The following is a 22546-nucleotide window of genomic DNA, read 5'->3' as shown; positions in this document are numbered from 1 at the left end:
TTTGTTTGGGAGCCACGCTGCATGACCGCGCAATTGTCAGCTAAAGCGACGCAGTGCCGAATCGCAAAAAGTGGCCTGGTCTTTAACCAGATAAATGGCCTGGGGCTTAAAGTGGAGGTTCACCCTAAAACAATTATCTAACATTACATCCAGCATACTAACGACATGTACAGTATGCAGGTATTTTTTTTTTAGCCGTACATACCGTTATATTGTCATTTTCCCCCCGGCTTCCGGGTTCTGATTCCCGCGGGACAGGGCGTTCCTATTCAGGAGGTAGATGATTGACGTCTGGTGAAAAACTTCGCAAGGCGCATTCGGCGCCTGTGCCCGCTGTGTAGAGCTAACTGCGCAGGCGCCATATAGAGCCGACTCGCAGTTGGGCTATTTACGGAAAACTGGTGATGCGCCTTATGCGCCTTGCAAAGTTTTTCACCAGACGTCAATCATCTAACCCAGGGATAGGAACGCCCAGTCCCGCGGGAATCAGAACCCGGAAGCCGGGGGGAAAATTACAATATAACGGTATGTACGGAGAAAAAAAAAAATACTAGCATACTGTTCATGTCGGCAGTATGCTGGATGTAATGTTAGATAATTGTTTTAGGGTGAACCTCCACTTTAAGCCCCGGGCCATTAGTCTGGTTAAAGACCAGGCCACTTTTTGCGATTCGGCACTGCGTCGCTTTAGCTGACAATTGCGCAGTCATGCAGCGTGGCTCCCAAACAAAATTTACGTCCTTTTTTCCCCTACAAATAGAGCTTTCTTTTGGTGGTATTTTTCTTTTTTGCGCTAGTGACAAAAATAGAGCAACAATTTTGAAAATAATTCAATATTTCTTACTTTTTGCTATAATAAATATCCCCAAAAAATATATTAAAAAATAGTTTTTTTTCTCTCAGTTTAGGCCGACACGTATTCTTCTACATATTTTTGGTGAAAAAAATTGCAATAGGCGTTTATTGATCGGTTTGCTCAAAAGTTATAGCATTAGTTTTATGGCATTTTTATTCATATTTTTTTTTTACTAGTAATGGCGGCGATCAGCGATTTTTATCACGACTGCGACATTATGGCAGACACATCGGACACTTTTGACATATTTTTGGGACCCTTGTCATTTTTACAGCGATCAGTGCTATAAAAATGCACTGTAAGGCCCCGTACACACGAGAGGATCCATCCGCTGGAATTGATCCGCGGACCGGCTCCAGCGGATAGATCCCCTGGTGTGTACAATCCAGCGGATCTGTTTCCGCAGATTTTTATCCCCTGGGATGGATTTCAAGCGGATAGAAATTTGAAGACATGCTTTAAAATCTATCCGCTTGAATCCATCCCAGCTGGTCTGTACAGACTCACCGGATCAATCCGTCCGAATGGATCCCCCGCATGCGTCGTAATTATTCGACGCATGCGTGGAATTCATTATATGACAGCGTCGCGCACGTCGCCACAATGCTGCTTCCTTAAAGGGGACGTACAGGTACGTCCTTTTGCCCAGGAGTGCCATTCTGTCGACGTATAAGTGCGTGCGGCGGTCGGCAAGAAGTTAAAGTGGGAGTAAATGCCCATGTATGATTTTTACCTATAGGGAAACCTATAATAAGGCTTACCCATAGGTACAGTAAATGCCTTGTGAACGTGCGCTGTTTAGGAGACATTTACTTTACAAGCAGTCTGTGATGTCACCGGCGCATGCACTCTGAAGGAATTGACTATTTTCACTTGAATATATATATATATATATATATATATATATATATATTGATGTGATGCACTGTATTATTAGATTTATTTGGATGTTATTATTAATTGAGTCATTTCGAGATGAATTCTTTTTTTTGTTCACTAGCACTTTATATTAGAGTAATTAGCGCTACTTCATTATATATACTTCCATTTATAGGTGCTGGCAACACTATAGGGGTTTAGCTGCTTTTTACGTTTCACTTAGCACTTTATTACCAATCATTTGGTAGCGCATTAGTACTTCACTCCTTACCAAGTGTCAATGGTTTGTCTCATCCATGCAAACTGATATATGGAAGAGAGCTTGTTCTTTTGAAAAACTGACTTACTGGCTGCATCACTAGATGAAAATAGAAGAAAAGAAAAGGAATGCAGCCACCACATCTGATTGGTAACCTGCAATATATGACCAGCTGGGTTTGGGGTATAATGGGGTGGGTGACAGTGAATGAGTCCCCTGTACAGTCCTCATCATTTGTGATCTGACCTATCAGAGTGTTTGTGTGAAGAGGAGCCCAGTAGAGATCTGTCCATCCCCCCCAGGTCCTCTCACTCTTCCCATACACTGTGTACCTTCCCCTCCAGTCACACGTATCATTCAATTATCGGCTCTCACAGGACAAAGCCAGTAATGACATTACAGCGGAGTCTATGGGATGGACACTGAGGAGGACTCTAATGAAATCCACATCCAGAACAAAGAGGCGTGTCCATAGAGGAAAGGGGGCGGAGCCCTCATCCGTAGCTCGGTTGGGCGGGGCTTCTTCTTCATTGGAGTAGTTGCTTTTTTTTCTTTTCTTTTTTTTTCTGTAGCTTCAAAGTAAGTGAGAGAGAGAGCGGAGAGTTCCCGGTGTTCTCACATGTTCCTCCCAGCCATGCCGTGCCCGCTCCGTACCCGCTGTGTCCTCCTAGCCGCCCTTCTCCCTCTCCTCAGCCCGCTCCATGGATTTAACCTGGCGGTGGATGAGCCCGCTACCTACTCCGGACCGCGGGGCAGCTTGTTCGGCTTCTCCGTGGACTTCTACCTACCGGACCCGCAGAGGTAAGTGCTGTGTATTGGAGGAGGGTGCTCCTTGTCCCCGGGATCGGAGGTCTGTCTGTGTGTGTGGATGGGGGAGACCCTCCCGCCCTCATCTGTTCCGTTACATCCGCTCCCCCTTCTTCTCCTCCTTCCACATCTCTCCCTCCGCACCCCGAAACTATTTTATTATACAACCCCCAATACAGAACCCCCCCCCCCAATACATTCTCCCTCCGCACCCCGAAACGTATTATTTTATCATGGAACCCCCAATACAGAACCCCCCCCCAATACATTCTACCTCCGAACCTTATTTTATTATAGAACCCCCAATACAGACCCACCCCACCCCCCCCCCCAATACATCCCCCCTCCGAACCTTATTTTATCATAGAACCCCCCCCAATACATTCTACCTCCGAACCTTATTTTATTATAGAACGCCCAATACATTCTCCCTCCGAACCTTATGTTATTATAGAACCCCCCCCCAATACACAACCCCCCCCCCAATACATTCTACCTCCGAACCTTATGTTATTATAGAACCCCCCCCCAATACACAACCCCCCCCCCCCAATACATTCTACCTCCGAACCTTATTTTATTATAGACCCCCCCCCCCCCAATACATTCACACCGGGGAACATCTCCCTCCGCACCCCAAAACGTATTTTATTATAGAACCCCCAATACAGAACCCCCCCAATACATTCTCCCTTCGAACCTTATTTTATCATAGAACCCCCCAATACATTGACACTGCCGAACATCTCCCTCTGCACCCCAAACCTTACTATTTTACTATAGAACCCCCATACATAGCCCCCCCCAATTCACAATGGTATGTCTGTGCCCCCCCTCATCAAATACATTCACACTGGGGTATGTCTGTGCCCCCCCCAATACATTCACACTGGGGTATGTCTGTGCCCCCCCCCAATACATTTACACTGGGGTATGTCTGTGCCCCCCCCAATACATTTACACTGGGGTATGTCTGTGCCCCCCCCAATACATTTACACTGGGGTATGTCTGTGCCCCCCCCAATACATTTACACTGGGGTATGTCTGTGCCCCCCCCAATACATTTACACTGGGGTATGTCTGCGCCCCCCACAAATACATTTACACTGGGGTATGTCTGCGCCCCCCCCCCACAAATACATTTACACTGGGGTATGTCTGCGCCCCCCCCAAATACATTTACACTGGGGTATGTCTGCGCCCCCCACAAATACATTTACACTGGGGTATGTCTGCGCCCCCCCCCCACAAATACATTTACACTGGGGTATGTCTGCGCCCCCCCCAAATACATTTACACTGGGGTATGTCTGCGCCCCCCCCACAAATACATTTACACTGGGGTATGTCTGCGCCCCCCCCCCCACAAATACATTCACACTGGGGTATGTCTGCGCCCCCCCCCCCCCACAAATACATTTACACTGGGGTATGTCTGCGCCCCCCCCAAATACATTTACACTGGGGTATGTCTGCGCCCCCCCCACAAATACATTTACACTGGGGTATGTCTGCGCCCCCCCCCCACAAATACATTCACACTGGGGTATGTCTGCGCCCCCCCCCCACAAATACATTTACACTGGGGTATGTCTGCGCCCCCCCCCCACAAATACATTTACACTGGGGTATGTCTGCGCCCCCCCCCCATCAAATACATTCACACTGGTGTATGTTTGCGCCCCCCCACACACACATTCACACTGGGGTATGTCTGTGCCCCCCCTACACATCCACACTGGTGTATGTCTGCAGCGCCCCCCCCCCCCACAAATACATTCACACTGGTGTATGTCTGCAGCCCCCCACAAATACATTCACACTGGTGTATGTCTGCAGCCCCCCCCCCCATACATTCACACTGGTGTACAGCTCAGCCCCCCCCCCCATACATTCACACTGGTGTACAGCTCAGCCCCCCCCCCCCATACATTCACACTGGTGTACAGCTCAGCCCCCCCCCCCCCCATACATTCACACTGGTGTACAGCTCAGCCCCCCCCCCCATACATTCACACTGGTGTACAGCTCAGCCCCCCCCATACATTCACACTGGTGTACAGCTCAGCCCCCCTTTACAGCTTGGCAGGCATTGCTTTTGTCTGGAGAGGGATCCCATTCACCCATCTGGATGAGATTACCTGCTGATGACCCAACTCTGCCTTCCCTACAACTACAACCTTCATTACCTTGTCTGACTCCACACAGCCCCTCTATTGTTGTTACATTGTTGTCTCTGCACAGATCTCTGTTTACCAACAACACCGGGGATGGGATACTTTTTATTTACACTATTGTTACATTTCTCTTCTTCTATCTAAAGTCCTCAGACCCAGGTACAAAAATGTAGACTATTGCAGCCTCCAGGTCTGGCCATGCATGGATCTTTTCTCCCCCCCCCCTTTTTTTTTTTTTTTGATCAGCCCCCCCCCCCCCCCCCCCCTACACAAGAGGTGGATGGGGGAATCCTCCCTGCTGTGCTATTGTATGCTGACAGAGGGGACTCCTCTGCTGTCAGAATACATAAATCAGTCCTGCAACTGATTGGCTGCAGATGCTGATCCAATGAAAGTTTTTCCAAAGTCCTGTTGGAGAGGAGTCAATCATTATATCAACTTTCTTTCCTCTAACAGAATTGGAATTAGATCGGCATTCAGCTGGTCCCTGCTGAACTGGCTGAAGTTCGATCAATTGCTGGTCAGATTTAGGGTCACCATACATGTTCTGATCCTCATACACTCGCTTACCACAATCATGGAATAAGGACCTACCTAATCTAACAGACTCGCTTCTTTACCGCACAGTAGTTGGTAGGTCTAAAGAAGAATATACATTCAGACTGTGTGTGTGGTGAGCTTTAGATGTGGTTGCTGCATTAGTTTCTTTTTTTAGTCTTTTACCATTTATTTTCACCTGGTGATTTAGTTAGGAAGTCTGTTACTTTTCAACTTACTTTACAGACCAAACTGTCCACAAAAGTGACCGAGGGACAGGATAAACTATTTAACATGCACACGGGTGCTTACAATGATCAGCTTTTATTTTATGTAAGATGTTTATCCCAAATGGAAAAAACTGTAGCTGTGATAGCTGGAATTCTGCTTTAAATTGTTGGACTAGCGGATTTAGAAGGATTGGACTAACACTGCCCCTCCCAGACTGACAATGCTGCCATCAAAAGGTGTGTCTGTTGCCTCTCCATCTAGTCTGAGAGGAAGAGTTACTGGTCAGGTTATCAGGTGAAAAAAAAGAGAAAACTAATGCAGCCACTACATCTAAAAACTGGTATACTGCAATGTATTACTTTTTGCTACTTTAAATTTTCAGTACAAGTATTTTAAGGGACCCACCGCCTTCTAACGTCTTTTAGCCCTCGTTTACACTTAAGGTGGTTTTGAAATCGTACGACTTCATCTGAAATCGCACAATTTCAAAGTCTCATTTCAGTGCAAGTTCAACTTGAAAGACATTTTGTGCAGCAGCTTCATGCACAGATGTCTATTGAAGTCACACCCCAAAATCATCAAAAGTAGTGCAGTAACTACTTTTGCAAACCAGTGCGGCGGCACCGCAAGGTTGGCGTCGCACCGTTTGGAGCGGTGCCCTTGCCGGCAATAGGCTGCGATCTGAGCTGTCAAATCGCTCCAATGTGAACAAGGGCTCAAAGCGTAAACCCAAGAACCAAAATGGAAAGCAGTGCAGCTGGTCTTCGAATGTGGTGCCTGCATTTTTTTTTTCCATACATTTTTCCTTTTATTTTAACCTGGTAATCCTGCCACTAACCATTCCTGTCATAGGGTGACATCAGTACTGAACAGTATTGTCACCAAAGGACAGTACATAACCTATTCCTCTCTTCTCCATAATGTGTGTGTGTGTGTGTGTGGCTTTGTAGATGATAGAGATGGCAGGGAACAATCTGATAACAGTCTAGAGGCAGAGTACAGAAGATTATCAGCTCACAGGATTCCTGGTTGTCAATACAGATGTATTAAAATGCTTTCAATTGTTCATTTAACATACTAGAAAATGGAGCAAATGAGATATTCAAATTGATATCTGATGGATGGTTCTGATGGGTTAATTTATATAAAGCTAGAAATCCTACTTTTTGCTCTTCTCCCCTTCCGCCCACTTCCGCCTCTACCTCTACCACTTCTTCTCCTTCTGCTCCCTTCCGCCTCTACCTTCTACCTCTTCTCCCCTTCTGCCCCCTTCCGCCTCTACCTCTTCTCCCCTTCTGCCCCATTCAGCCTCTACCTCCTACCTCTTCTCCCCCTTTGCCCCTTCAGCCTCTACCTCCCTCTTCTCCCCCTTTGCCCCCTTCAGCCTCTACCTCCTACCTCTTCTTCTCCCCCTTTGCCCCCTTCAGCCTCTACCTCCTACCTCTTCTTCTCCCCCTCTGCCCCCTTCAGCCTCTACCTCCTACCTCTTCTTCTCCCCCTCTGCCCCCTTCAGCCTCTACCTCCTACCTCTTCTTCTCCCCCCCCTCTGCCCCCTTCAGCCTCTACCTCTTCTCCCCCCCTCTGCGCCCTTCAGCCTCTACCTCTTCTCCCCCCCTCTGCGCCCTTCAGCCTCTACCTCTTCTCCCCTTCTGCCCCCTTCCGCTTCTACCTCCTACCTCTTCTCCCCTTCTGCCCCCTTCCGCTTCTACCTCCTACCTCTTCTCCCCTTCTGCCCCCTTCCGCTTCTACCTCCTACCTCTTCTCCCCTTCTGCCCCCTTCCGCTTCTACCTCCTACCTCTTCTCCCCTTCTGCCCCCTTCCGCCTCTACCTCCTACCTCTTCTCCCCTTCTGCCCCCTTCCGCTTCTACCTCCTACCTCTTCCCCCTTCTGCCCCCTTCCGCTTCTACCTCCTACCTCTTCTCCCCTTCTGCCCCCTTCCGCTTCTACCTCCTACCTCTTCTCCCCTTCTGCCCCCTTCCGCTTCTACCTCCTACCTCTTCTCCCCTTCTGCCCCCTTCCGCTTCTACCTCCTACCTCTTCTCCCCTTCTGCCCCCTTCCGCTTCTACCTCCTACCTCTTCTCCCCTTCTGCCCCCTTCCGCTTCTACCTCCTACCTCTTCTCCCCTTCTGCCCCCTTCCGCTTCTACCTCCTACCTCTTCTCCCCTTCTGCCCCCTTCCGCTTCTACCTCCTACCTCTTCTCCCCTTCTGCCCCCTTCCGCTTCTACCTCCTACCTCTTCTCCCCTTCCGGCTCCTCTTCTCCCCTTCGCTTTTATTGTTTTATTGCTCTCTGCCCATTTGGGGAAATCTCTCAAAGCTTTTACTGAAATAAGTGACCCTGATAGAAGACCTACCATCACCCCTGTTCTGGTGACAGCTGTAACATTTTGTTTCTCGGCATTTTCCTGTCTGATGGGGCAAGTGGAGTTAAATCTTCCCAGAGGGGACCCAAGGAGAGGCTCAATAGTCAGCTGTGTTGATTTTTTTTTTTTTTTTTGTATTTATATAAAATGTTTACTTTCAATAGAATCCTGAAACATTTGTAAGTTATCCATTTTGTTTTCTTTCAAAGAATGAATTTGTAGCTTGTGTTTAGTGCCTCTGATATGTTTGGCATTCTGTACTGTGTGTGTGTGTGTGTGTGTGTGTGTGTGTGTGTGTGTGTGTATTTTCCATTTGGATAGGAATAGAGAGAACCAGGGATGACATGTCACCGTCATACAGTGTAAGGGTTAATTAGCGGTATTGTCCTGGCTTCCTCCCCGTCTGTTTTCAATGTAGACAGATCACTCTCCACTCCAGCAGGACCTGGCGGTGACCAGGCTGGCGTGCTGTGCCCTCAATCAGCTGGAGCTGGGTCCCCCTTTGTGTAAGATCAGGACCTCAGGGCTTGGAGTACATTTCTTTACAGCTCAGAGCTCACATGAGGAAAGTGAGTAATAATGTTTAACAGGACAGAGTTTCCTGAAACCGGACACGCCAACAAGCCAGGATTGTGTCCTGCCTCTGAATGGCACCCCGAGGAATCCACAGGCAGAACTCTTCACTGGGATATACAGAATATCCACTTTTTACAGTGTGCCTAGAGTAATGGCAGCCATTGTTTAGTCACATTGTGCTGTGTGTTATACATTTTACACATATTTAGTATTTTTATTTTATTTTTTTTTTATTTAAAAAAAATCCGTATAACTGATGTCAATCCACCCAAAACCTTTAAAGTACTAAAACCTCAGTTAAAACATATAACCCTCTTGGCCTATTAATCACTGGTCAGTTAATGATTACATTCAACAGTGCCACTAAACCGTCTCCTTTTTATAAATTTTACTGGCACTGCCTGGAGCCAATTTCATGTCTGGGAGCATGCACTCTAAATGTAAATGAGTCTCCTCTGGACTACATGTACCATCATTCCTATTGCATGCACACCCATTGTGACATTTGTTTCTTTCCCTATGGTCTGCCTGTGCGCATGCAGTGCAGACTCTAGGTATTTTATGAGTGGGTAAATAAGGGTGCCTCCAGTGGGGCACAGAAGGACCCTACAAGTCAAAGGCCCACCTTACTGTGGAAATCAGGGTCAGCGATCAAGGCATTGGGTGATAAGTGGAGAGAATAGCAGAAACTTCAGAAGAAGCAGAACACAATGCAAGTCTTACTATTCACATCTTAAATGGGGATTGCTGTCAAATCCAGTAGGATTTATTTGGGGAGCCAACTCCATTGAGGACAACTAGATTGGCTTCTTGGCCCTTGGGATATTTTCAGTACTGTATTATGATGTTACTAAAAGACCTTAAAGAGGAGGTTCACCCTAATAACATTTATATCTGACCAACTTCCTTATACTTGCAACAAATACAGTCCGGATTTTTTTAGGCTGTACGTACCTTGTAATCTATCTTTGCAACCTGGCTTCCAGGTAGTTCTCCCCGCGTGAGTAGGCGTTTCTCTGCCGAGGGGGAATGTCATCTGGGAGGTCGCCCAGATGATTGACGTCCGTTCCCCCCCCCCCCGGTGAATAAGGCCCCGCCCCCCGTATTGCATAGGCGCGCACGAGTTACTGCGTTTCCGAAAGGAGCCAAACGTGCAGAGCTGTGAGTTGGCTCTATACGGCGCAGGCGCCGTATAGAGCCAACTCGCAGCTCTGCACGTTCGGCTCTGTTCGAATTCTTCATTGATTTTAACTTTCACAACATGCAGCAGGAGAAGTGAGAGACCCTAGGGAGCTTTCAACTGGTCAGAGGAGCTCACTGCTGGGGTCTGTAAGAGATCTAAGAAGGCCATGGGAAATCCCACCCCCTCTATTCTCCACCCATAACTGCACTTCTTTTGGATGGGCTGACTCTTTTCTCTTCACATGTCCTTGAATCTGAAACAACTCTGCTTTATTTTAATACTGAATGCTTGGATGTCAGTGATACAATTATTCATCTTCTACGCCTCATCACTTTGAAGGTTCAAGAAGTCACTGACTTGGACCAAGCATTGAGGTTCATGTATAAACTTGCATTCAGATAAAATGAAGTGTCCTCTTACAAATAAGTTATCAGCCTCTTGTAACCTGCACATGGAAATGGATCCAATTGACTCATATTCTTAATCTTTGGGTTCTTACACGTATTTTAATTGTTTGTGAAATGGAGTAAGACAACAAAGTATCCATTTACACAGCTGTGTGTGTTCTTTCTATCCCCCCCCTTTTTTTTTTTTTTTAATATACTACCAGTTATTTTCACTGGAGGTGTAAATTGATGTTTGATTCTTGCTTGCAGTACTTTGGCCCCAAAAATTGATACTTCCTTTTTTTGTGATTCCCAGGGTCATGTTAGTATGATTTTAGCAAGTTCTCTGGGCCCACCAATAGCTGCCAAATTGCCTAATGCTGGGTTCACATTGGATGCGTTTTTTTTTAACCATGTCTAATTCACATAACATGTGAATAAGACTGGCTTTCAATGGAGCCGGTTCACACATGTCCAATAGCGGGCGCGGTGCAGTTTTAAAAAGGGTCCTGTGCATTTTGGGTCTGGTTTAGGCAGGGCTGGTTCAAGGATTTTTGACACCCTAAGCGAAATGTCATTTTGCCGCTGCACCCCTGACTCCACACCCTTTGCTCTGCCCATATATACCCAACCTTTTTAATGAAGTGCCCATCAAATGCAGCCTCACCAGCGCCCATCGAATGAATGTTTGCTTGCTTTTTCATTCGGAAGTCGGGACACAGACACGGCTGCCTGCTGATGCTGAGACTCGGTTGCTTGCTGAAGAGAGTAGGCACACCAGTGGCTGAGCGACTTAGACGGCTGCCTAGTTTGCCTAGTGGTAGCACCGGCCCTTTAGGTGCGGAATAAGGCACATTTTTTTGCCTACATCGGTGAACAAACGCTCTGGATTGCAAGCTGAACCCAGCCTGAGTGCTTGTAACTACCTCTAGAACATATAACCTGAGGAGTTGCCTCAACTGTTAAAACAAATTTATGCAGTGCTACAGGAGGCAATCATGGTCATGAGCATAATGATGGTCATCAAGGTACCACCCGATGAGTTGGCCAATCTGGCTATTTTCTGCCAGGGTTGGTGAAGATCTCATATGAGGTATCAATAGGCAATACCATCTATCAGAATCTGGCAAAATGGTGATTGTACGATTTAGATAATTTTGTCTAATCGGTATTGCTTTCGCCTGATCCAGCAGCATGCCTTTCACATGGCTTCAGTGCAAATTAATTTCCTAGCTATTATGGTAGCCTGTATTTATGTTGACAACATTTTTGTATTTTGCAGCTTTTATATAAAATAGATTTTTTTATTTTTTTTTGTTTTACCTGGTGATCCTGCCAATAACACATTCTGCTTTAGGGTGATGGTGCTCACTTGATATACTTCATCTATGGAAGAGCTACATTGTCACTAGTACAGAAAGTGTAATAATGAGATAGAGGTGATCTGTAGTTCTATTTTATCATGTGGGCTGTTCTGTAGTTCACAGAAGTGAACGAAGGGCTGATAACACTGCTTTAATTTCAGTGCAATGCAGGAAGGCTCCAAGGAAGTTGGGATGTACTGGAGAGAATGGGGACATGTGCAAGCTTTCGAGAGAGGACCATTTGTTATTTTAGTACAATTGTTCTATAATCACCCCCCCCCCAACCTGAGAATACTTCCCTTTCTCCCTGCTCCTGTTCTTTTCTTGTACACACTGCCACTCCATTCATTTCAATGGATGGTCTGTACTCATGGAGGTCTCCAGTCACCCTATATCAGTGAACCTTGGCACCCCGGATGTTTTGGAACTACATTTCCCATGATGCTCAACTACACTGTGGAGTGCATGAGCATCATGAGAAATGTAGTTCCAAAACATCTGGGGGGCCAAGGTTTGCCATCGCTGTCCTAGGGAATGGATTAGGCCCCCGACATGCATCTGCAAAAAGGACCTGACAGACGTTTTCAGTGCAAAAACTGTGTAGCGCTGTCTGGGGCCACAGTGTGAATATCTTTGGAATTGGGAGCAAGGCAAGACTTTTGCAGGCTACACACAGGGGGGATTAAATAACTTCAATAAAATGTGTCTCCATGTTGCCCTATATAGTGTTAGTAGGCAACATCAAACTCTGCCTCATATCATCCTGGTGACATGTCAGGGCTAAGCCGACAAGAGCGAGTCATTCTTTTTAGTAAAGTGACTCAGAGTACCTTTAATGGTAGAGTGACTCAATGTATATGTCTAAAAAGGGGTAATGACTTTTCTTGCACTTTTATCTTTATACTGCTCTAATCTATTGCAGTCTTTCATGTTGAGTTGTCTGTCTTTTGACTTTGTTACAATTTATGGCCTCACTGTGCGTTTCGCCGTGTTTGAGCACCTGTTGAGGATCTACCTCACTATGCAGAATCAACATGTTAAGATTGGCAGCTGTGTCATTTTCATTGCTTTAAGACAAAGCAAAGCATATGCTGTCTACCCCATATTTTAAACCCCCTTACCTGTGCCTTTCGAAGGAAGTTTATTTCCTACCCCCCACCTTGTAGTTTGCATTTTTTTTGCCTGGGGGACAGTTCAGCCATTTAGAGCCGAAAGACAGAACTGTGTAAGCTACGAGCCACTAAAGTTTGGGCTTGCTGAGTTACATAGTTGCATAGTTAGTCAGGTTGAAAAGACACAAGTCCATCCCGTTCAACCACAAAAAATAAAAAAAACAAAATAAAAAACACAGTACAATCCTATACACCCAACTCCATACCCACAGTTGATCCAGAGGAAGGCAAAAAACCCCAGCAGAGCATGATCCAATTTGCTACAGCAGGGGAAAAAATTCCTTCCTGATCCCCCGAGAGGCAATTGGATTTACCCTGGATCAACTTTACCTACAAATTTTAGTACTCAGTTATATTCTGTACATTTAGGAAAGAATCCAGGCCTTTCTTAAAGCAATCTACTGAGCTGGCCAGAACCACCTCTGGAGGGAGTCTGTTCCACATTTTCACAGCTCTTGCTGTGAAAAAACCTTTCCATATTTGGAGGTGAAATCTCTTTTTTCCTCTAGACGTAAAGAGTGCCCCCTTGTCCTCAGTGTTGGCGTACAGTAGGCGTACAGAGTAATGGCGTACAGTAGGAAAAACTCATCCTAGCCAATCACTTTGCTTCCAGGAATAATTGGCTGCCAGGTTGCACCTGGCCTGGTTACCGTAAAGCCTAAAGTTGATATATTTTGCCTATACAAAGAAAAGTAGCATGCTCATTTAGCTTCTGTACTTCCAACCATACATCCACCATTGTTCTCCTAGCATGTAAATGGACTGCTAAGAGTTGAAGAGATGACACATGTGCAAAGTTGCAGCTTTGAGTGCACACAGGGCTGAGAACTCTGCCTCTGTGACAGCTCGATACCTGAGTGGTCAACCACTAAGCACCACTGCTATCCTATAGGAAGAAGGGAAAAGAGTTGCATGCTTTCTCCATACTTGGAAGTACCAAGTATTTCTAGCAGAACAGATTGTTGGGCAGGGAATAAGTAAATGCAGCTGGTAATTGCCTGTGTTTTTAAAGGTGGCCTGCCTCTCTGGGTATTGCTTTGCAGTAGAAATAAAAAGAACTATACCCAGTTCTGCGATCAAATTCCCAATATTTTCAGTTTACAAATGGTTCTGTTTGGATAAATGTAATGAAAATATTTTCTTGATTTTAATATGCATATATTTTATCAGTACATTATCTAATAAGTCTTGCAGCCTCCATAGCCTGTAATCTATGGTGCCGCCTTATCTCTCATTTTTTATCTTTTTTTTTTTTTTTGCCCCAAGCTGGTGTCATAAGGTTATCTGTTAACTGTACACAGCACTACACTAGGGTCCTGAAAACATTTAGAATGTGTGTAACTTTTGGACTCTTTGTAAAGGTTCTTTTAGCTACATATGCTTTCCTACTTGTAAAACCCCCATTCGAGAAATGGTAAAATCTTGCATGTAAAGAAAATATCAGCTAAGACAAAAAAGGCTAGAAACATACATATTGGGCTACTTGGCACTTTTTTTTTAAAATGGAATCCAAAACACCTCAACACCCCCCCTTTAAAAAAAAAAGGGGGTAAAACAATACTGAGAAAATATAAAAATGCTCCCAGTGCTGACCTCCTGACAATGCCACTTGTCTGGTTGTCTTTTGGTTTCAATAGTCTGAGTCATTTGGAAGGATAACGTCAGAACATCTGATTCCATATGCAGTTGATGACTCGCAAGACAGCCAGGCAACTCGCATTTCTTTTTGCAAAGTCAGCAATGACCTCTCATTCTTTCTCAGTAAAAGTTTTGAGTAGAGTGGACCTCCTGATGTTTTATTGCTGTCTGGACCCTGTAGGAATGACTTTAACTGTCTTCTGTCCTGGTGACCACACAGGAGATTTAGAGGAATCTTCTAAACATTGGCAGAAATAAAAACTGGCAGAGGTTTTAACCCTACTCCACTGGCTGTAGAAAGTGCAGGCATTGACTTTCAGTGAAGAGTGAGCTGGAGCTTGTTTTATGCACAGTCACTTGTTGATTAAAAACAGCATCTACAGTTCTCTTGATGGAGCAGACAACTCCCACATGTTCAAAACGCTGTTTTACGCAAGGGACTTGAAAAAAAGAAATCTGCTGTTGTGACTGAGCTCCATTGTGCCTCATTTGGAATCGGTGTCATGGAAACATTCATCATCCTTAAAGGGTTAGTTTACCAAAAAACTTGATACTTCGATTTTTTTTTTTTTTTTGGGGAGACACTGAGGAGTTGCAGTTTCTCTAGAGATATTGTTGGCAACATCTCTGCACACCTAATATAGCCAGCTTATGGTGATGCCACTCTTCATGTTGGCTTTTTAATTTGTTCTATTATGTTAATTGCAACACGTGGTGCTGAAGTATGAAAGGTGTGTGGGAACACCAGAATCTTGAGGGGACCGGAATAGGAAGGAGATCTCAGAGTAACCAAGACATATAAAAAGCTAGAAGCTAACTCGGCTCACCAGACTTCACTGACAATATTTGAAAGCAGAATGAATGACCAGCATTTGAGCAATGCCATAAGAGCAAGTGCTCACTTTTTCGATCATGTTGCTGGTGGGGGTGACATGACATGGGTGTCATGTTTTGTACCACTGATTTTAATTTGTAATGATTTGGGCCCCTACTACTGCACTGATCTCCCCATTTAGTCCACCACTGGCAGCAATCAAAATGTTTTACATTTTCTCCTGGAGCCTTCAAGTAAAACTCAAGGCAAATCATTTTTTTTTTCCTTCTAATTTTTCATGGTGTAAGGTAGGGTTATAACCCCTGTTTTTTGTTTTGTTTTTCATCTGTGCACCTTTGGGAGATTAAAGTGGTTGTAAAGCCTCAAGGTTTTTCTCCCATCACACATTCTATGGATGAAAAATCACCTGTGCTGCAGCTCCCTTCAGACTTGCCCTTTTTTTTTTTTACTTGAGCCCGATCTGATCCAGCGATGTGCATGAGCGACTCCCCCTCTCCCCCCGCAGTAGGGTGCCCCCCAGGGAGAGCGGTTTTCTGTGGGGGCACCCGATGAAGTGGAGGGGCCTGGACCGCCAAAAGAGGATACGGTTTGCTCTGTGCAAAACTATTGCACGGAGCAGGTAAGTATATGCATGTGTTTTTGTTCTTGCCTCCTTCTTTTTTTTTTTTTTTTTTTTTTAAAGCAAGGGTTTACAACCACTTTTAACCTTCACTTTCTGTCCCATAGCCAAAATGTAAGGGGTAATCCCTGCTAATTAAGGGACTTGGGAACCCCCAGGCCAGCAGAAGTAGTGTCCCCATTGGAAGATGTCCCCAGAAAAGTAATCGAGGGGGGGGGGGGAACCAAAAATTTGGGGTTTTCTTTTACTTTCAATGCTAATGATAAACAGGGCAAATTGAGGGTGACTCTCCCGTCTATTTTTATTGCTAGGATGTCTAATCCCTCTCCACTCTATCCAAAACGAAAGAAGTAGTTTTGCCTTTATTTTTACTTTCAGGGGCCTGTAGAGATATGAAATAATGGTATGCGAAATGCTATGTACTATTTTGATAAATTGCTGAACATTCTTGCAAAACGTGAATACAGATTATAGTAAATGTTTTATATTTCTGTCTTTAGGTAATAATTTACTAAAGTGGTCATGTCTGTTTTGATGCATGCTGTTCTCTTGTTCTTTAATCCTAGGATTCCTTGGCTGCTTTGCAGTTTTTAAGGCGATCTGTAGAGAGGATGAGTAATGACGCACACAGGGGCTGCTCTGATCCTCCAGGTCGTTTGTCTTGTGGGCTGTGTTCCTGTAGCAGACATCCTGAAGACGGCACCTTTTTTCCCAGTAGGCACTGTGCGTGGTCTGACTGTCTGGCAGCAGTTTTGACAGGGGCTGTAAAATTTTGCAGATATGACTGGTTGTGATACCAAGTCTTTAGGAATTTAGGCTCTTATCAGCACAGCATGATTGATCTCCTTATAGAGCCTGGAAATTTCAAAACCAAGCAATGCCTAGAATCCCCAGGGGAGCGTTGTATTATTACTACCAATTATCAGTTTACAAAGCTTCAATTAGATTTAGGTCCGCTTTTACAGTGCAGAAGGGACTAATCATGAAAACTAGCTATAAAAAGAGAAATTGTGTCTTGTAATCTAGCAAATGCTGTGTGATGTCATCACTGTAATGTAGTAGTGTCCGTGCTAAGGAACCACCCAAAGTCTTGCAAAACCTGCCACTGAGCATTTGATTTTAAGGTTGTGAGTGATCCTAATTTTTTTTTTTTTTTTCTGGTGCAAAATAATGTATTGCTCAGAGTAGTTCTTGTTTATTCAAGGGGTCTAACCCCCCCCCCAAAACTAGGGCTAACCCCCAAAAAAGGTGGAAAGGGCATAATGTTTGAGTGCAATCCAGCTTGGTCAGTAGCACATTGTTAGGAAGTATTGTGCCATGATAATCAATATAAAGATTCTCTACTGGAACATTAGTGCACATTATATTGCACAAGTAAAGTATGCACATATAATGACCTTTTGATTTTGCTGAAACTGTTAAATTAATCTTTGCAATATTTGCCTAAACATGGTCCTTCGTGGCAGGATCGGCACGCATTCTTTTAGGACCTACATTATATTACCAAAAGTATTGGGGCGCCTGCCTTTACACGTACATGAACTTCAATGGCATGCCAGTCCTAGTCAGTAGGGTTCATAAGTTGGCCCACCTTTTGCAGCTTTAATGGCTTCAGCTCTTCTGGGAAAGCTGTCCACAAGGTTTAGGAGTGTCTATGGTGATTTGTAACCATTCTTCCAGAAGCACATTTGTGAGGTCAGGCACTGATGTTGGACAAGGAGGTCTGGCTTGGAGTATCTGCTCTAATTCATCCCAAAGGTGTTCTATTGGGTTGAGGCAGGCATGTCAAGTTCCTCCACCCCAAACTTGCTCATTTATGTATTTTATGGAACTTGCCTTGTGCACTGGTCCAAATCATTTGGTGGAGGGGGGATTGTGGTGGTGTTTTTCAAATGTTGGGCTTGGCCCCCTAGTTCCAGTGAAGACAAATCTTAAGGCATCAGCATACCTAGACTATTTCATGCTCCCAACTGTGTAGGAACAGTTTTGGTGATGGCCTCCATCTGGTCCAACATGACTGCGCACCAGTGTACAAACAAAGTCCATAAAGTCATGGGTGAGCGAATTTGGGGTGGAGGAACTTTACTGGCCTGACCTTAACCCGATAGAACACCTTTGGGATGAATTGGAGCAGAGACTGCAGGCCGGGCCTCACAAATGCGTTTCTGGAAAAATGGTCAAACATTCCCATAGACACACTCCTAAACCTTGTGGACAGCCTTCCCAGAAGAGTTGAAGCTGATATAGCTGCAATGGGAGGGCCAATTCAATATTGAACCCTACGGACTAAGGCTGGGTTCACACTAGGGTTGTCCCGATACCACTTTTTTAGGACTGAGTACAAGTACCGATACTTTTTTTCAAGTAGTCGCCGATACCGAATACCGATACTTTTTTTAAATGTGTCCCCAAATGCAGCCATGTCCCCCCACATATGCAGCCATGTCCCCCCACATATGCAGCCATGTCCCCCACATATGCAGCAATGTCCCCCACATATGCAGCAATGTCCCCCCACATATGCAGCCATGTCCCCCTAGCCATGTCCCCCACATATGCAGCCATGTCCCCCTAGCCATGTCCCCCACATATGCAGCCATATCCCTCTAGCCATGTCCCTCACATATGCAGCCATGTCCCTCACATATGCAGCCATGTCCCTCTAGCCATGTCCCTCTAGCCATGTCCCTCTGGCAGCAATGTCCCTCTGGCAGCAATGTCCCCCATACCTTTGCCGCCGCCGCATGGAGAAAATCACAGCATTCATTTGAATAGCTGTTTTGCCCGCGCGTATAGACACTCCCCCTTGCTCGGGATTGGACAGATCACGATCATCCATCCAATCCCGGGCAAGGGGGAGTGTCTATACGTGCGGAAACACTACAGCTATTCAAATGAAAGCTGTGATGTTCCCGCACGGCGTTTAACCCATGCAGCGGCTTTGCGATGCGGCGGCGCGATGCGGCGGCGGGGGGGGGAAGTATTCTATTTAGGTATCGGGGGTATTTGCGCGAGTACGAGTACTCCCGCAAATACTCGGTATCGGTCCCGATACCGATACTGGTATCGGTATCGGGACAACCCTAGTTCACACCATTGCGAATTAGATGCTGTATTCTCACATCCAACCTGCAATAGCAGGAGATATGTAGCCGGTTCACATATCTCCGCAGTGGGTCTAGTGCGTTTTGCAGAAAAACGCTGTGCCTCTTTTGGTCCGTTTTAAGTCTGAACCAGGATGCACCAGACACCTGGTGTGAGACAGATCTATCTTAGGCCCCGTACACACCATAGAATCCATCCGCTGAAAAATCTCAGCGGATCGGTTTCAGCGGATAGATTCTATGGTGTGTACATTCCTGTGGATATTTATCCGCGGGAATTTCACGATTCCAGCAGATAAAAATTTGTAGACATGTCTACAAATCTATCCGCTGGAATTGGCTCCCGCGGATCGATCCGGTGGTCTGTACAGACTCACCGGATCGATCTGTCCGAAGGGATCCCCCGCATGCGTCGTAATGATTCGACGCATGCGTGGAATTCCTTTTATGACAGCGTCGCGCACGTCGCAGCGTCATCATCGCGGCGACGACACGTCATCGCAAGGGGATTTCGGCGCGGATTTCGATCCGATGGTGAGTACACTCAATCGGATCCAAATCCGTGGAAATCCTCAAGAGGATTTATCCGCGGATACGGTCCGGTGGACCGTATCCGCGGATAAATCCTCTCGTGTGTGTGTACTAGGCCTTAGGTGTGAACCAAGCCTAAAGCCCCATACACACTATTTGATTTTCTGCAGCTTTTTGTCTTCAGGTTTACCAAAACCATATGAGGTCAAACCTTAAGAGTTTCATATATTGGGTCTTAGACTGGGATGCCATTAAAGTTCATGTGCGTGTAAATGCAGGCATCCCAATGTTTGGTAATATACACTATATTCCACCTTTGCCATTTCTCCCAACCCCTTGGTGCATTGGCAGTTGGAATCAATGGACATGCATCAAAATGCAACATTTTTGTGTGTTTTAACACTTTGTTCTAAACTATAATGTGTTACAACACACGCCATGACACGTGTCAAAATGCACTGTAATGCAAGCATTCTCAAGCATTTTTGATGCATTTCCAATAATTTTTCATGTAAATCTATCAAGCAAAAATGCAATGGTATGCATTCAGCCTTAATGCTTAATTTAAAATATTGAAAACCACTTTTTGAAATTGCATCAACATCTTAAAGCTTATGGAGCACTACCCCCGAAGGATCTGCTGAGTATTTTTTGGTGACACGTTGCCTCTATCTTCTCGCTGTCCAAGGTGAAGTGAGTCCGAAAATCTCCAATGTCCACAAAATTCACCTCCTTTTTCTGAGATTTATTTGTAGAACTTGGTAGAATAGAAGTTGAAGGGGTAGAAGAGCAAGTAGGTAGGCTCAGGTGCACAGTCACAAATGGGAAACACTCCTGCCTTCAGCACACAGTTCTTGTCGCCACTCCAGCCAGAGTGCGCACTGCCCACCCAGATAGGTCCCTCTGACTGGCCCAGCAGCCGGGATTGTGCACGGAACAAAGTACAGTCTCTGCCACAGACCTTCCCTTATGAGGAGACATTTGGTCCAGAATCTCCTGCCACAGGATTCAGCACCCAGGTCTCCCCAGATTAACTTTAGTAGAACTTTAGACCCAACGGGCGACACTGTGAAGCCTCAGTGCATGGTGCATCCTTCGATGAAGTCTCCAGGCCCTCTCCCAAGACACCAGCCTCCCGCATGGTACTCTCCAGGATAGGTTTTTCCCCGGCTTCTTCCCGCAGGACAGACGGCACAGGATCCACTCTGAAAAGGGCAGGCCCCAGTCTGACCACTGGGCCTCCCAGGTGAAGCCGCAACCCCGGACCAACGTGGTCCCGGAGCCAGGACCCAGGAACACGCAACCCCAGGTCAGGCGTGCCATGAGGCACGAACAATGGACCCTATGCCAATGGTATCTGCTCCCTGGGTACCCCTCCCCAGCATGCACAGCGGAGCGACCACTCCCACTGATTCACTGCTGATTGGGGGACACTCAATACACCCTGACCTTGCTGCTGCCACCCTTGGCCAGGCAAATAATGGTGGAACTCCCAGCACAGCCATGGCTGTAACAGAGGCTAAATTTGCCATTAATCACACTAATCTGAGCCAAATGACCCCACTAAATTTAAAGCCGCGCCTGTTCAACAGGAGCAGGCCGCTAATCTTATATAAGATTTTATTGATTGGGTTTAGAATTTTAAGCCAAACCAAAAAAAAAAAAATACAGTACACTGGGAGAAAATGGACCATGCTAAAACACATGCATTTTGATGGAGACTGGAGATGGAAACCTCTCCACTATTGCTTTGATGGTCCCTAATTTAACCACTTCCATACCAGGTACTTACGCAGCTTCCCGCCCAAGCCAATTTTCAGCTTTCAGCACTGTCGCACTTTGAATGGCAATTGCGCGGTCATGCTACACTGTACCCAAACAAAATTGGCGTCCTTTTTTCCCCACAAATAGAGCTTTCTTTTGGTGGTATTTGATCACCTCTGCGATTTTTTTTTTTTGCGCAACAACTAAAAAAAGGCTGAAAATTTGGAAAAAAAAATTACGTTTTTATTTTTTTCTGTTAATTTTTTTGTAAATAAGTTTTCTCTTTCAATTACGGGCACTGATATGGCGGCACTAATGGGCACCGATGAGATGGCACTGATGGACATCGATGAGGTAGTACTGACGGGCACAGATGAGGTGGCACTGATTGGCGGCGCTGGTATGCGACACTGATGGGCACACATAGGCGGCACTGATGGGCACACATAGGCGGCACTGATGGGCACACGTAGGCGGCACTGATGGGCACACGTAGGCGGCACTGATGGGCACACATAGGCGGCACTGATGGGCACTCATGGGCGGCACTGGGCACTCATAGGCGGCACAGATGGGCACTCATGGGCGGCACAGATGGGCACTTATGGGTGGCACAGATGGGCACTGCTAGGTGGGCACTGGGCATGGATGGGCACTGTGGGGTGGCGCTGATGGACACTGGGGTGGCGCTGATGGACACTGGGGTGGCGCTGATGGACACTGGGGTGGCGCTGATGGACACTGGGGTGGCAGCACTGATTGTTGCCAGTCAGTGCCCATTTGTGGGCACTGACTGGCATCTTTTTTCTTTATGGTTTTTTTTTTTTTAGATTTTTTTTTTTTTTTTTGGCTTTTTTTTTTTTTTTGCCCACCCTGGTGCTCCAGGGTGGGCATCCCTGGTGGTCCAGTGTGGCGATCCGAGGGGGGGCTGCGCTGATAAACAATCAGCGCTAACCCCCCCTGTCAGGAGAGCCGCAGATCGGCTATCCTCTACTCGCGTCTGTCAGACGCGAGTGAGGAAGAGCCATCGGCGGCTCTTCCTGTTTACATCGTGATCAGCCGTGGTTGGACACGGCTGATCACGTGGTAAAGAGTCTCCGCCGGAGGCTCTTTACCGAGATCGGAGATGCAGGGTGTCAGACTGACACCCCGCATCACCGATCGCCGCGATGCGCGCCCCCACGGGCGCGCGCGGCATGAAATCCTGCAGGACGTTCTAGAACGTCCTGTCAGGATTTCATAACCACTTCCCGGACGTAAATC

The 22546-nt window shown here is 46.1% G+C and overlaps 1 protein-coding gene across 1 annotated transcript in view; it reads left to right on the top strand.

The window, feature by feature from the left end:
- Window positions 1-2535: 2535 nt before the first annotated feature.
- Window positions 2536-22546, top strand: part of ITGA5 (integrin subunit alpha 5) — a 138158-nt gene continuing 118147 nt past the window's right edge. Inside the window, exon 1 of the mRNA XM_040340756.1 lies at window positions 2536-2795. Coding sequence (XP_040196690.1) covers window positions 2614-2795 — 182 coding nt within the window. The 5' untranslated portion in view covers window positions 2536-2613. The remainder of the gene's footprint in view (window positions 2796-22546) is intronic.

The sequence above is a fragment of the Rana temporaria genome, chromosome 2, assembly GCF_905171775.1.
Source record: "Rana temporaria chromosome 2, aRanTem1.1, whole genome shotgun sequence".
Taxonomy (NCBI): domain Eukaryota; kingdom Metazoa; phylum Chordata; class Amphibia; order Anura; family Ranidae; genus Rana; species Rana temporaria.
This window is presented reverse-complemented; position numbering and strand designations above follow the sequence as displayed.